Source organism: Centruroides vittatus, unplaced genomic scaffold (genome assembly GCF_030686945.1).
Source record: "Centruroides vittatus isolate TY-2023 unplaced genomic scaffold, ASM3068694v2 contig_7, whole genome shotgun sequence".
Lineage (NCBI taxonomy): Eukaryota > Metazoa > Arthropoda > Arachnida > Scorpiones > Buthidae > Centruroides > Centruroides vittatus.
The window spans coordinates 3,407,298-3,424,756 of NW_027122442.1; the positions used below are offsets into that span (position 1 = coordinate 3,407,298).

At 31.7% G+C, this 17,459-nt stretch overlaps 1 protein-coding gene across 2 annotated transcripts in view; it reads left to right on the forward strand.

Annotated features, from left to right (window-relative positions):
* LOC136980484 (coronin-2B-like) overlaps window positions 1-17,459 on the forward strand; it is a 56,763-nt gene that overhangs the window by 15,291 nt on the left and 24,013 nt on the right. For both annotated transcript variants that reach the window (XM_067276603.1, XM_067276602.1), the window contains one exon: window positions 3,921-4,118. In XM_067276603.1, the coding sequence (XP_067132704.1) occupies window positions 3,921-4,118 (198 nt within the window). The remainder of the gene's footprint in view (window positions 1-3,920; window positions 4,119-17,459) is intronic.

Below are 17,459 nucleotides of genomic sequence, written 5' to 3' on the forward strand. Positions count from 1 at the left end.
ACGTAGAAGAAGTATGAAGACATTTGCTTCAATGAAATACCAATGATTGCCTTAAAAATCAGGCTATAAATTGGCTAATTAAATGATTGATATAAAATAATTTGTTACTAGAGGTAGATGTTAGGAGCCATCTCTTATCTAACTTAATAATTATAATTTAAGTAAATATTAAATAAATTTTAGAACCTTCTGGAATAAAAGAACTGACCCGGGATGGGGCTTGAACCTGCAACCTCCGCTTGCCGTATGGTGCACTTGCCAGTTACACCACCTGGACCCTGAGTGAGTCTTTGCTTCCAGAAGTACATTAATTTAGATATAACCTTACTTGGTTAAATACGGTACAGGCTGGGGACGACTCCTATGTCCATGGCCTAAGAACAATTCCACAACTGCACTCAGCCAGCTGACGTACTACCTGGTGAGGTATATATATATATAATATAAATTATATATATTATTTATACTGCACTCTTGTTTTTTATATCATACTGGTTATAGGTTCTAAGAGTGCAGTATTTTACACATCCTGGTGTTTTGCAGTGTAGTGTAGTATATTATTTATTATAAGGTTATATCTAAATTAATATACTTCTCGTAGCGAAGACTCACTCAGGGTCCAGGTGGCGTAACTGGCAAGCGGAGGTTGCAGGTTCAAGCCCTGCCCCGGGTCAGTTCTTTTATTCCAGGAGGTTCTAAATTTATATTTACTTAAAATTATAATTATTAACTTAGACATTAGGCACCATCTCTTATCTACCTCTAGTAACAAATTTCTTTATATCAATTATTTAATTAGCCAATTTATAGCCCGATTTTTAAGGTGATTGTTGGTATTTCATTATATACTCATCGGGCTTAGTGATGTTTATTTATATTAGACATTTGTTTCTTCCATGAGTTTTAAATATGTAAAATAGTTGTTTTAATTAAACTATATCAAAAAAAAAAGTAATTTTTCAATGTGTTACCATTTCCAGTCAAATTATATAGCCTATGTGCATTGTATACAAGAGAGGGGGCAAATGCACTGAGTATATACTTTCCTTATGTTCAGTCTGAATTGTCTACTGCATTACCATAAATATGTCATAAAGATAACTTTGTAAAAGATAACTTGTGTTTAATGTCTTGTCTTTAATTACTGGGGCTGAAGACGTGGTCAATTAACATTTGTTGCTTCTTTAGAGCATGTTGTCCAGTGCAATAATATGGTACATTATGCTACTGTTATTGGAATGTTTTTCCAAAAACTTTTGTATTTTCAGCAACCCTTGGGTTGTCTTATCTTTCCTGACCTCATTTTATCCACAGCAAACCACCTTTGCAACCAGAAGCAGACTGAGGTGACAAAATTAGTGTGGGACTGATTGACAACTTTGTTAAAGGAATTGCAAAGTGCCATGAAAGTTTTTTAACATTTCAACATCAAGTAGTGTCCTTAACCAGCTCTTTCCAAATGTGTGACAATAAGACTTTTAATGAATGTTTCCCAATGGTCTTATAGATTCTCAGACATTAGTGGATTAAAAATAATTGACAAGAACCATTTGGGTAATTAACAAGTTGTTGTCAGACTGAAGTGATTTACATGTAGGTCAAGCTTCATTTCCTGTACCTGTTGTGAATTATTGAAAACAAAAGCAATATTAAAATGCATGTTCCCGCAGACTTTGGCAGATTATGGAGGATTGATGGATGGCAGAGTGGTTTATCAGGAATTTCCTATTGCAAAAAAAAAAAAAAAAAACAGATCTGTTTGCCTAATTATTTTTTATGGTTGGTGAGGGTGTCAGCTTAATGAGGTTTGACTAATTTATATCATCCATCAGCACTCCAACTTTTCTGATTTGGTAAAGGTTTGTATATTAGTAAAAAAATAAAGCCTGAAGTATACTTTTACTTGAAATTACTGTGAAATTTCTGTACAACATGCTCTTATGGATTGAGACTTTTTTAGTTAATAGTTCAATATGATATTTAAAATCATAATTTACAAATTAATACTAGTAAAACTAAAATTAAGTTTCTCAAATAAAACAGTTTGTTGATATCACTGCAATAAGTTGTGACAAGGGCTAACAAGTTTTGTGTTGTCAGCATAGACGTTTACAAAGGAAGAGGAAATTTGAGAAAAGGATTTAATAATGTAGGCTACAAACAAGATATTAACTATAGATCCTTATGGTATACTGATCAATGGGGTAAAATGTGTAAAGTAAAAATCAAATTTTTATTTAGCATGTAGTGTTGCCACCTTTACAAAATCACTGACCCGGACGGCAGGCCAGGTTTGTTCAAACAGAAGTTCCTGACACATGCACAATGTCATTTTACAATGCAAAGAATAAAGTGCATGTCGGTTCTAAATCAGTTACACTTAGGGACTAGGGACTTGCATAGGAGTAACATATGAGCAAAAGGAAAAAAAAAAGGTTGAGAGGCAGGTTGCGTGTCACATGTCAGCATAAACAGAGTAACATGGTGGAATGGCAGATGAGTTTCAGTGAGTGTGAGGACTTTCATTGTTCAAATGGTGTAAATTTATAACAATATTTGCAAGAACTCTGTTTCATTATAATTTCACAATTTTTACGAAATTCCCGGACAAAATTAATAGTTCACCTGGACAGTGAGTCAATTCTCGGACTGTCCGGGTGAAAACTGGACGGGTGGTAACACTATTAACATGAGTTTTTAATTACAATGATTAAGTCATGTGATTATTCACATTTTCTTATGAAAATATGAGCAAATAGGAAGTGTACCCTTGAAAGTAATATTGGCAGGGTGAGACTAATTAATATCCCTCATTTTTATTTACACTTTTGGCCCTCGTGTGAGATACAAGACTGACTATAGTCCACAACTACACTATACTAATAGGTTTCCCATAACCTTGCTATTGTCCTTTACTAAATAACACACTCCTTGCTCTATCTATTGGCAAAATTTTAAGATAAAAATTCAAGATAAATATTGATTTTTCAAATTTTTAAAAAAAATTTATGCAACAAAAGATTTTCTCACCATTCTTTTCATCAAAATTATTACTAGTATTATTAATTATATTAATGTGTAGTTCTTTTAAAACATAAATACAAATAAGGAAATAAGCAAAAACATCATGATTATTGCAGTTTAATGCAATTTTTATGGAGTGTCAACGTGCATATTTACTACAATGGCATATAAACAAACCAAAAATTAAAATTTTTATCTTTTATACATCATCACAAGTCTTTGTCAGATGATAGAATATAGTAAATACAACGAAAATAAACAATTCCCCAATCAGAATTAAGTGCAGATTTTTCAAATGATGCAATTACAAAAAGGCTAAAATAAATTTATTTTTGCATTTGTTTGTAATTTGAATATTAAGTAATCAAATCTATATCAACAAATTCTTATTTTATATCAAATTAAACAGGACAAATAAGTATGATTTTTGTTATTAGATTATTTTAAAGTTTTGTTTTTAAATTCATATAATTTTAAAAAGGTCAACAAAATTCAGTCCACAGAAACATGACACCTAAAAAATATCAGTCCTAAAAATGTTAGTCTTCTATACATGAATTTTCAGTTTGATATAAGATTTATATAGTAGTACTGACTAATTCTAACCATCTTTAAATATTTTATAACTTGTCTGATGTACAAATATGGCTCTCTTGTCAGATGAAGTCCCTTTAAAGTGGCTGAAAACCTTTTTGTGTTTATTAAATTTTATGTGCTGGAGTAAGCATAAGAGGTGTGAAGTGTTGTTAATCAATAGTTTCTGCTTTTGAGTGTATTTAGATAGTATTTAACTTTCCTTTGTAGTGTATATAGCGCAATAATTATCCATAATTTAACTTGAACCAAATCAGAAATTGCCATGTTCATTGTACACTGATTTTATTTTTAATTTTCAGATTTCTTTCCGTGGTGTTCGTACAAGTAAATTTCGTCACATATACGGTAGTCCAGCTCGTAAAGATAACTGTTATGAATGCATAAAAATTACAAAAAATGCACATGATAGTTATTTTTGTGCTGCTAATCCAAAATTTGTTGCTGTTGTAACTGAAACTGCTGGTGGTGGTGCATTTTTAGTAATACCAATTGAAAAGGTAAGTTGAAAATTATTTTAAAATAAGACAAAATCTGAATAGTCTTATCTATTACAGTGCTTTATAACTTTTTAGGAGAAGTTAAAAAATATAAAGCAGCAATAAAAATAGAAAAATACTACAAAAAATGCCATTTAAAATGTTTTAATAGAAGTCAGATTTAATCAAAAAGAAAATAAAGTCAGTATATAAAGTTTAAATTCCATTTAGATTAAGTAAGAACATCTAAATATAATGAAGTTTGAGAAAGAGAACCTAAATATTAGCAATATATATAAAGTATAGACACTAAATTTTGTATTTACAATTACAATGTATATGATAATTACAAGACCAGTAAGAAATCAATGATAGAAGAATAATAAGCTTTAACTTTTGCTTTTCATTTTTTGTAAATAATTTGTACAGTGTATACATAAAAGTGATTAATCCAGTGATTATGCGTAATCATCAATGTGAGAAACCCTAATGCGTTTCCTGTATGACAGGTTCTGACACCATCTATATATATTATATGTCCACAGGAAACCTTTTCTAGAATTATTGTGCATTTTTCAGTATGTCAGTTGCACCTTATGTGGGACGGAGGAGGGAAATAAGAGAGACAGGAAACCCCAGAAGTAATACACTCAACTACGAGAGTAACTATAAAAATAACTAAATTTATTTAATAGGATTAAATACATTTCCAACTACATAATAACTCAAAGTAGGATAATAACTCATAATAGGATAATCAAAAATACAAATATAAATGACCTTTTAAAACTGTTACTATATTATTAACTAATTCTGTCTAATTGCGAGAGTAAGAAAGTTCACATTTGGTCTGGGTAGATAAATATCTTGTTGATGCTATGACTGATGTCTTCAGATGATGATTACTCTGATATGGATCTGTCCTTATTGGCAATAACTATCTATTTCTATTCCTTTGTGTCGGTTATCTGCTGGCAGTTGGACTGCATGGGGATGACTGAACTGGCTAATCAAATTGATTTGCAGCCACCGATGGGAATGGGCCTGGGTGGCTGAACTGGATGATCTTTTTGATCTTTTCTCTCCTTTTTTTTATGTTTTAGTCTTAATTTTGGGTTGGGATGTTTTCGAAAATGGTAAAATTGGATGGAAACTCTATTGTTCTCCAATCCCATATTTTCTCTCTATTTCTCTGGATGAATTGTCTCTCCAGGAAGAGGAGTTGTTTAGAAAAAGTGTTATCACAGAGAGAATCTTGTTATTTCTTTGTTGATTTTTCCAACAATTTCATTTTTGTTAACTTTTATTTAAAGAATTATTTTTCTTAAAATATTAAAATATTGATTTTTACAAAATTGTAGCTTGGAATCTCACATGGTTTTAGTAAATGCTGTAAATTTCTTTCATATCTTGCACATTAATTACATTTACTGGTGATTATGCATACTCACTAGTTTATAATGGTAAATAAAAATCATACTTAATCAAATTTACCAGACCATATGCGTAATTGCCAGTCTAGGATGGTAAATTTGATAAATAATGCATTATTGTCGAGTAACTCTTGGTTAGAAAGTAACCAAACCCAGCACTGGACCAAGGGATTACAGTTTATGCATCTCACGAAGAATAGATCATATCATCAAAGCATTAAGTGTAGTTCTTATGAAACCATGTTCAGTTTACTAAAAGTTAGAATGAAGACATCATCTCTTCTTTATGATTCTGTAGTAATCTTCACACCAAAAAGAAGCTATAAGAAATAATTGAATCACTACATCAAAATCAATGTCCCAATGAAAATATTCCAGAAAATGTATTGAAAATGAACAGCCATCAATCAGTCAACCTGATGTGACTATCCACGATTCATCAAACAAAGTAGTCTAGTATGGAAGTGATCAGTCTTCCACAATCAAGAACAGAAAGGAAAAAGAAGCAAGTGAGCACAAAGACAAGTTTAGAAGCTCAGGTGAAGAAAATGAAGAAAATATCAGAGCTGAAGTTTGCTGTAGCCAAAGTAGAAAATACAATGAAGCTAAGAATACCAGATGTGGACAGGGCAAGAGGCAATCTGCAGAATATATTGGCAGTAATACTAAAAATGATAAGTACTGTCACTTGGAAACAAAGGAGGATGTCTTTCACACTTGTATACCAGAAACCAGTTTGTAAGAAATTATTTGTCACATAGCACAATAGAATGTATACCAAATATCACTCTTTCTCACAGGGAGTGCACAAAAAAACATCAATTTCAGAAGGTGATGAGTACCAAAGGTACGCATGTAAAGAAAAGTGTAATTCAACCAAATGCAGATCAAAGAAAATGAAAAATTATAAACCAGGTGTATAAGCTTAAATCTGCTGTTCTTTTAGTCAGAAAAACATGCTTTTTTTTCATAGAAAGCAAAAACAAATTTATTCAAAGTACTTTCTCTCACTAGCAACACATTTTTTCCATCTCTTGGGCAATGTGTGGATACCACGCCAAAAAAATTCCTTCTCTTTTGAGGCAAACCACTCAAGCCATTTTCGGACATATTCATAAGAATTGAAGAATGCGTGACTTATCGACAAGAACAGGTGATAGTCGGAAGGGGCAAGGTCTGGTAAATAAGCAGGATGGGGTAGCACCTCCCAGTTGTGTGTCTCCAAGTAGTTTCAGACCAATGTTGATGCGTGCGATGGTGCATTGTCATGGAAGAAAATCAGTTTGTCGTGTCTTTGCTGATAATCTGGCCTTTTTTCACTCAGAGCATGGTGCAATTTGATCAGTTGTTGGTGGTAGCGGTGGGCATTCACAGTTTCACCAGGTTTCAACAGTTCATAGCAGACGATACCCTGCTGATCCCACCAAATGCACAGCATCGTCTTCTGTCCGAAGCGATTTGGTCTTGGGGAAGATGTTGATGGTTTGTCTGGATTAAGCCACGATTTCTTGCATTTAGGATTCTCAAAATATATCCACTTTTCATCGCCAGTTACAACCCGTTGCAGAAACGACTTTCTTTTTTGTCTGGCAAGCAAGATTTTGCATGATTTTTGGTGTCACTCCATCTGCCCATCGTTCAATTCGTGCGGCACCCATTTTCTGATCTTTCGAATCTTTCCCATCACGTAGACGCATGGAAATGGCTGGTTGAGTAACACCCAATTGCTTGGCAAGCATTTTTTACGATTGGGTATTGTCCTGAAGTCATGTTAGTATACATGTTATGTAATGCAAAACAATATTCTATTTACTCATTTGAGTACTCAAATTACTTTTATACATTTATACTTATTTTCCATTTTGTTAATCTAAGAGAAAATCCTGTAATTTTATAATTGTGTTACACAGAAATGTCATTTAACTTTTAATTTATCAATGCCTACTTTACATTTTTTCAATAAGTTAAATATTAGATGCTTACTTTATATTGTGCAAATTAGTTAAATATCACCAAAATAGAAATTATAAAATTAATTTTTTATTTAGTATAAATAACATGGTGGTCTTATAATTATGTTAGACACTGTATCTCTATTTATTTATTTTAATAGCTACAGTAAAATATTAATAAAAAAGGGGGGACACTGTCAACTGGGCAATGGCGAGTGGATGATAACTAGGTGATGGTCAACTGAGCTACCTCTAACTGGGCAACAAAATAAGAGATGAATAATAGACAAAATACAAAAATTTTTTTGTTTTTTTTGTAAAAATCACCATTTTCTTCTATTGATCTACTATCTGGTAAATTTAAATATTTTTAAGAAACGAGTTAAACGAGTTTGTATTGATAATTACTATTTTGTAATTAACAAACATATTTATACATTTTACATGCTTTATTTATTCTTACAAGTAAATAGAAAAATCTCAAAGAAAGTTCATATCTACCCCAAGATTAACAATTATATGTAAAAACAAAAACAACAATTATATAAAATTAAAAATAATACATTTCATTATATTACATTAAGTACAATATACAGTACATCAAAATGATAAAAGTTCTTTGAAAGATTTTGTTTTCAAAGAACTGCTTTTCTTTGTTAATCACTTCTGATGTATAATAATTAATGATGCTACAGTATGTTGTTCCAAAACATTTCCTTTTCTTAAGTTGGAAATAACTCATAGTTCATAATTTATAACTCATACCTCATAAGTCTTAACTATATTTATATTTATATTTATATATATTTTACCAATTGTATGCTTGCTAAGCATTCAAAAATTTTTAAATTTCTGTCACCCACTTAACCATTTCCCAGTTGTTGTGTATCCAAAAAAAGCCATTTAATTTAATGTAATAGTATGATTTGTACACTTAATTATTTATTGATGTAAAGAAAAAAATGTTTTTATTTTATTTTTTTTATCAGTTTTTAAATTAAATTTTCAATATAATATTAGTTTTAAATATAAAATTTGTTTATGCCAACTGTTCTTGAAATAGTTTTATTTTTATAAAATTTCAATTAAAATTTTAAAAAGTAAAAATATTTGGCAAATAAAAGAATATTATAATTTGCTCATTCAATCACTTCTTTTGAATGTGTATAGTTAGTTATATAAGAGGAATTTGTGTTTCAGTAAAATATACAAATTGCATCAGGCAGACAAAATGTAACTTACGGATGTATATGTAATGTATGTGTATAAAGAACCTTTCTTGAAGGTTAGGCCACCTAACAAATGTTAAAAAACAACTTTGATTTATTAAAACTACAGTTAACGGTTTCATTTACAGTAAAGTCGTTACCATTTGAAAACAAGAATGTTCTTACTATAATGAGATTGTAACATTGTGTGTGTTATTTTTTTTCACATAATAAAAAATAAAAATGTTTAAAAAAAAACTTTGGTTGTATCATTTCTTTTTGCAAAATAGTTTAGCCAGTGAGGATTAGTATTTTGTGAAGTCTCTTTTTACATGGCAAGGTTGATACAATTGATCTGACATAATATTTACAAATTGTAAACAACAGTCAGGAGTTATTTTCCCATTCTGGTTTTAATACTGAACACAATTTTTCTTTTGTTGAAGACTGTTGTTTTTGAACTGCTTTCTTCAGTATTTCTTAAAGATTTTTGACAAGTAACATGGCTGGGCTGTTTGCCAGCTATAGAAGTGTTGGTACTACATCGTGATGTTCAAAAAAATTGGCACTTGACAATTTTTGCCACATGACAACAGGCATTATCTTTTTGAAAGATACAGTCATTGTCAGGATATAAACAAGAAACTGTTAGAAAAAGCTTTTCTTCCAGAATCTTGATATATTCTGTAGAATTAACAGTATTGCATATATTGCAGAATTAACATCAAGAATGTGAAGAGCACTGACACATTTGGCGCTCTCAAACCACAAAATTCTATAGTAATTTAACAGTACAGAAAAGGCAATTGAATTATAAGTATTCATGTTTTTGTTGCAATTCTTTGCCATTGTTGTATCCAATTCTCAAGTTTTTAGTTCAGACAAGTCTTGCTTTCTTCTGTTTAAGCAGTCTTTTATTTTGTAAGATGAATATTTCATGATCTTGAGTCAATGCTTGTATGTTGCGCTTGATAAATTTTACTTGGTGCCTGTGCAGTCTGATGTTATTTCTGGCAATGTTGCATGTTGATTAGCCTTTACAATACAGTAGTGAACCGAAAATCGGAATCAATTGGGGACTGGGGTTGTTCAGATTAGGGATTTGTTCCGATTATGGATTATGTATGAAAAAATATATTAACCTGTCCGATGTTCAAATTTTTCTCCGTTGCGTGTCGCTTCGTGTTGAATTTTTGTCGATTTTAAGCCTAACGAAAATTTTTATAATAATAATCGAGGCTATCATATCGTTAAAAATTATTTCTGCATTTTGTACAAACAAAATAAATATATTGAAGAATATAAAAACATGAAAATTATACTTTAGAAGTAAATTTAGTATCAAAAACGTTCGATTCAGCACGACACAGTCCGACTGAAAATCGTGCCGATTACCACCGATTCCGATTACCGGGGTTCCGATTTACGAGTCTCTACTGTACTTTGAAAGCCTTTACAAGCTCCTTTCTCTTGTCTGCTTGTTGTTTGAGATCATCATGAAGATTTGCCAATTGAAGCATTGCTGCACTCTTGGAACTACTTAACTATGTCCTTGAGTTGAAGATGGCAGATCCAAACTTTTGGTTATCTCCTGAGCAAATCTGCCTTCTTTATTTAATGCAATAATTATTTTACATATATCTTTTGATAAAGCTTTTCCATGAACCATTTTTACACTATATCATGCTGACATGTTGGAGGTATGTCTTCCATGTTACTATGCAAATAAATTTGCATATAAAACTAAAAAATTTTGTATTTAGCATTGTATAATTTTGTTAATAAAAACTTTATTTTTTTAAATTAAAAATAAAAGATATAAGACAACTTTTAAACATTAACTGCTATGTGGTTTAAGTATTTTGAAACAACTACAAATAGGGCCAGTTTTGAAACAAGTTATTTTTTATTTTATTTTGCAGTTCAAATAATGTTTATACAATGTTTCCTTTCACCTTTTTATAGTAAAAACACAGGGTGTTTGGACAATGCCCATAAGGAATTATTTCAATGGAAAATTGTCAAGCACCCATGGCTGCAACCCTACCCTGAAGTATGATAGGGCATTCTAAGAAAGGGATGAAGTCTAATGATATTGTTGCAATCAGGGCTGATAAATCCAAGCACATTGTTCTTGTGAGTAGATCTATATATTGCAGAGGCATACTAGAATATATATAGCAGACACAATGTTCCTCCTTCAGATAATTTCCTACAAATGATACAATCTTGGATTCTCTGTCTTACCAACACTACACTTGCAGCACTCTTTAACTGTGGGGAGCCAAGGTACCAGCACTAGCTATGCCTCATATATTTGCATTTGCTAAGACACACAAGTCTGGTACATAACTCAGACTGGTCATAAATAAATTGGCATCTCTCACTATCTACATTATTAGAAAACTTAATAAACACCTTCCAGTTTACTAGCACACCATCCCCAATGCCCAGCAATTAATTATAAGCCTCAATGATGTTACCCTCCAAGGCCCTGGTTTTTTTAAGTGTTCTACTTAGTCACTGTGTGTGTCAGTCAGAATTGAGTCTTGTTTCTGTTTTCTACAAGATTTTTTGATGAGTAACAATAGCAATGCTGCTAGCCACTTTAAAAACATTTTGGAACTATCAGACCTCCTTTGCTGTACTTTTTTCTTTTCATTCAAAGGTTCCACATACACACAAAGGCAAATGGGAAGTTCTCTCGGGCACTTAGTGCGAACTCATCATATGTAATTTGGAAGCATTTATCATTCAGAACTATGGTCCTATATGCACATTACATTGATTATGTTTTCTTCCTTTGGCATCAAGATCCCAGGCTACAAGACTTTCTGGACAGGTTTAACATCAACCTCTATGGGCTATACTTGCACCCAGAACAGCAGAACAACATTGAGAGTCACTTCCTTGACATTGCAATCAACAGGTGCATTTCCACTGGCGTATATAATAAACCTTTCTACCGTCCTATCTTTATCCTGTCTCCTCATGATTCATTTTCCTATAAGGTTGCAGGTTTTAACTGGTTTGTAGAGCATATACACACACATTGGACACACAAGAAAGAGAGAAGTTCAAAATTATCATAGCCATACAATACAGATACTCAAGGAATATCATTAGGAGCCTTAATAAATACTATGATTCCAATGTATCTAGCATTCCACACAGCCTCTCTAATGTAACTACATACAAGGCTGTTACCTATCTTAGGATACTTACACCTCTGTATAGAGAGATAGGCAGACTCAATAATTTCTTGCTGGCTTTCAAAAGGAGCCCGATGATATACTAACTCTTCAGGAATGCTAACGATCAATTCAGCTGGCAGTATTTACTGTGAGTGTATTCTATAACATTTATGAACCACTGATTTAACAAAGCATTAGAATATGTGGATGCTACAAAATAACACATCATCACCTTCATAAAGGACTATAAATAGGAGTCTAAAACCACTGCCTTGGCCACCACCTTGCCTATGACCTTGAAATTGAGGTACGTTTTGATAGCACCTAAATTTTATATATCACAAGCAGTAGAATTTGATTCAAATTTCTGAAGTCATTAGAAATTTATAAAGCCACTGCAAGAGATGCAGCCATCAACTTCAAGGATGTAGATTTGTTTCCATTAGATTAGAAGACTTGCTTCTTGTCATAATCATGAGGTATATGAGGTGCCCAGTCCACCAATAAACAAGCTTCTGTATTTTGAATTGAGGTGTTCCATCTTGTAGTTTAGATTTAGAATGTTAAGAGCCCGAAGATGTTCATTTAATATGGAGGAAAATGTTTGCTAATGTGACTTTTTTATCATTTCTATAGGGTTTTTGACAAGACTATGTCTTGTTTATAAAATCGCAGTGCCATCATGGCTTACCAGCTTAGAGGTATGAAGGAGTACATGTCAGAAGTTGCAATTTGGCACAAAGTATTAAGTGCCCAAATCATGTATGTGTTACAGTCAAAACTTGTTTTTAGTTAGAACGTGTTTTAACTAGTTGAAACTAGTTTATACTGGACATCTTTGTTAAAACCCGTTTTGTCTAGTTAAAACTACTTTTAACTCAAATTTATTTTTGACTAGCAGTAAATTCTAAATTCTAGTTTTAACTAGACAAAATGGGTTTTGTCTAGTTAATTTACTGCTGTACCTGTTTTGATTTTAGATAAAACTAGTTTTAACTTTTAACATTAGTTAAAACTAATTTTAGCTACATAAATATGTTTGGGGGAATAGATAAAGTTATGTGTAGTGATTCAGGGGAAGATGCCTAACATTTTGCTTATGAAGGAAATTATAGCAATAATTTGGGTTTTGGAGGCCTCTAACAAAATATCATATTCTTGAGCATGTTTTTCAAATAAAACTTTGGAGTATATGAAAAATAATTGTATATTGTTTTTGCAATGACGACTTTTTTACTGTCTGGCATTTTAGGCATCTCACCCTAAGTATCCGGGTGAGATGCCAAATGCCATTAGGGTAAAATAACAAATATAATTGCATAAAATTAATTTTCGAATATCTTAACCAAATTTAATTTATTGCATATGTAGTACAAAGTACTTCATAGTAAGTGTAACAGCACAGTATAAGTATTGTTAAGTTTCCACCCATTCTAATGTGCTCTATAGCTAGTTGAAAACTTTTTTCAGTCCAAAAATCTTTTTGAGAAGTCCTTATATAATTTCTATGCATATCCTGCAATAAAACGAGAAAACAAAAATTTATTAAAAATAGGCATATTGGAATTCAATTAACAAAAAATAGGCATATTGGAATTCAATTAACAAAAAATAGACATGTTACCCCAAGAAAAATGTGGCATCTTTTCCATTTGTCAGGTTAAGATGTCTAGTGGAGTCACATGTTCTAGCATGTATGATCGGGATCGGCGGTAGCTCACAATGGAAACTTTAGAACCTTAACTACATCACACATTAATTGTTTTTCACAACTTTTAATAAATTCTATTTTAACATTTAGTTTTAAAATGATTCTAGAAACATTTCACAACAAAATCTTCGGTATTATCTGGCTTTTATTCTTCTCAGATTAAGAAAATGAGGTAATGGTAGCAAAGTACAGCTTTCCACACTCAATATTGGCCCAACGATTCATCATACAAACACATGACAATACCTGACGTCACCGTTTGAAACTATCAAAAAGTAGGCATCTTCCCCCCCGCTTACCATCTTACCCTGAATCACTCTATATGTTGCAGTTAATACCAGTTTTTAGTTAGGATGCGTTTTAACTAGTTGAAACTAGTTTATAGTTTGAAATCTCAGAAAGAGTGAATTGAACAGAAATAGGAACAATGGTTATTTTTTGTAACTTTTTTTAATGCCATCTTGGTAAATATGCAGTTCTTTATTTTATCTGGTGAACATTATAATTTATCTATTTAAAACGAGAATCATAACTACATCATAAAATATAATTTCCAATCTTCAGAATACTCACTTTGTAATGTAAAAATCATAAATTACTCTAAAATAGAGTTGTAATGTATGTAGATATTACAACTATTATTATATATATTATGTACTGGTACATTATATATATAAGTTATATATATATGTTAGTCAAAACCCGTTTTTAGTTATAATGCATTTTAACTAGTTGAAACTAGTTAATACTGGATGTCTTTGTTAAAACCCATTTAGCAATAAATTCTAGTTTTAACTAGACAAAACGGGTTTTAACAAAGACATCCAGTATAAACTAGTTTCAACTAGTTAAAACGCATTCTAACTAAAAACGGGTTTTGACTGTAACATATGCATTAAAAAAAACCAGACTTGTAGATACTCAGGACCGAGAACTGAGTCAAAATAAAGTACAAATGACGACACTCTTTCTATAAACAGGCACTAGTGTGAGATTTGTGCATGCATTGCTCGTTGGGAAGTTGGAAATGCGAAGGTTGTGCATTTTTGAAACTAGATGGCGCCAGTCATTATAATTTCATATTATTTTCATATTAAAACTAACTTCCAAAATATAATTTTTTTTTGTTTTTACATTTATTAATATATATATATATATATTGTTTGTGCAAAATAAAAATTAAAAAAAAATTGGATGATACAATAGCCATGATTATTTTTTTTCAAAAACGGGAAATTTTTGTTAGGCATCGACAAAAAATTTAACCTGGGGCGACACGCAGTGGAGATAAAGTTTGACATTGGATAGGTTAATTTCATCGAAAATGCATCATGGACAATCTCATGGCCATGGTCGAGGCCTGCGAAGTTTGAATGATCTAACTTAAAACCAGCGATACCAAAGAAGTTTGGAGAATGAGAATAAGACCTGCCTTGAGCGACTATGTCTTGGAGACTCACTTAGTAGTGAGTCTTCGAGACATAGTCTTGTCCCAAATACGGCCTTGCTGTTTTACTTGTTGGTTTTATGACTGTAGTTAAATTAAGTGCCATGAATTTCTAAGCCTTAAAGGGATGGCTTAAAAATTTTTAAAAGTGACATAATATTAAATTCAAATCTGTTTATATGGAATTGTCTGGAGTTGATTGAAATGCAGTAACACAGAAGGAAGCTAAACTTCCTTTCATTATTACTGGTTATTTATTCTCCAGAAAATATTTTGAATACATATGAAACAGAAGTATTCTTTTGTGTTCTTTTGGACAAAACTTTGTTCTTCAAGGATGAATCATGTTTTGTTAGCAAAATAACAGAATTATTAGCTGTTCTTTTGCTGTGTGTTAAAATGAGTGGAGAATGCAAGAAATCCTCATAATTGGAAAGGCTGTCAAACAAAGATGTTACAAGAATTTTGACATTACTAAATTTAAAATTGAACAAAGGCCTGGATGATGAAACTATGACAGTGTGTCTGAAACTGCTGAACAAGAAAATATTGTGCCAAAATACAAAGTGGTTTTATTTTCTGACAATGCTGTGTGTCATTTTCAGATATCAGCTTGAAAGTTCTGAGATTATATTTCTACTGCCATATGTCTATTTCACTCTTTCAGTCTTTCAGTCAAAGCATAATTCAGAATTTCAAAAGAAGTACAGACAAATGGTTATGAAACACAATCACAAATGTAGATCAGGGAGCATTATTAAAACATTGCAAAACAACTTAATGTCTTCCAAGCCATTTTGTGGATTTCTTGTTTGAAGATGAGTTTTGCTGTTAACAATTCAGAGTTGTTTCTTTAAAGCTAGATTTCCTTTCAAAAATGAGGACTGTTTGTAGTTTTGTAGCAATTATTGTGAATGATATGGAGACAACACAGTGTCTCATGAAGGTAGAAGGACTTATCATCACTGCAAGCCATTACATCAACATAAAAATTGACATTACAACTGAGTCCACAAACCAAGATACAAAAACAGTCTTTCAGTCATCATTTTCTAAGATTCAAGAAAGGGGAATAAAGATGATTATATGATGACAATGGTTTCACAACCAAAATAACACCACCTACAGACCTACCAATAGACATACACAGTGGTGATATTCAGCGGGTTCGCACAGGTTCGGCCGAACCCGTTGGTAAAATTTTCAGTTTTCCGAACCTTGTTAAACACACGTAACATTTCTCAGTGGTTTTGTTTCTTTTAAAAAATATATTAAAATATATGTATTATACTCTGTAACACTACTAAACTAGAGCCTTATACTCCGTTCGCACTGAGCATTTCAATCTAGATTGTGAGCAAGGTCGGGGACTATGCCTTGGTGCGATCTCTCTCGACCGAAACGAGGTTTAATTGCAATCGATTCAAGAGAGTTCTTGAAACTAGATCCAGTCATAAGAGAGATCCCACAATCTCACGTGCACATGATAATACAAGATGGCTGTGGAACACATGTCGGGCTATGGACAGCGAAATAAAAAGGATATTGTATTTCAAGAGATGATGATGTCTGTCTATTATCAGCAGTGCCATTCGGGGTGAAAAGTTTCTCTGCCAAAAAAAAAAAAAAAACAAGGTCAACAGCACTAATATACTATTGTTACCTGGTCTTTGCCTATGGCCCCTTACGTTCCAAATACGCCACTGATTATTAGATATATCGCAAGTAAAGGTATTGTATTTATTTCTAGCCAAAACTTCCATTTTGTTTGTCGGTGATTGTCAGGGAAAAATTTTCTGCTAGTGAACCCTTTGTTAAATATTTCGAATATCACCACTGGACATAGATAGGTCGGGACTGTGTGAACAACTAGTAGTATTACATTTATAAAAAGATGCAGATGGTACAAAGCTAGTGCAAGATTTATTTATGCATATTGAGAAGAAATTGCTATAATCAGTTGTAAAACACAAATATAATTGAAATCTTTAAAAAGTATAGTGAATCTCTTATGATGATAAGAAGATACATTACAAAATTTTATGTGTGGTATTTGTGTTATATGTTTCTAAATAAAAATAGTCCAAACTGCTTTTAAAGATAGTTTCACATAAACTCTCTTGAGCAGACATCTCTATAATAGACAGTTGGTTTTGTAGTCTTAAAATCTTCATTATAGAAAAGTTCCATTTTGTGTGTGTGTGTGTGTGTGTATGTTAGAGACAAATAGATACTACATATATGATACAAAATGTAAGGTACATATATGTACGTACTTTATATTTTGTATTTAAAAATTATAAATATCAAAATTAAACTATTTAACTTCTAATTGCAAATATATTAAAAATAAATAAAATACATACAGAACCTTGTACAAAAGCTTTTCAATGTTTAATAATTAATAAAACACTTTC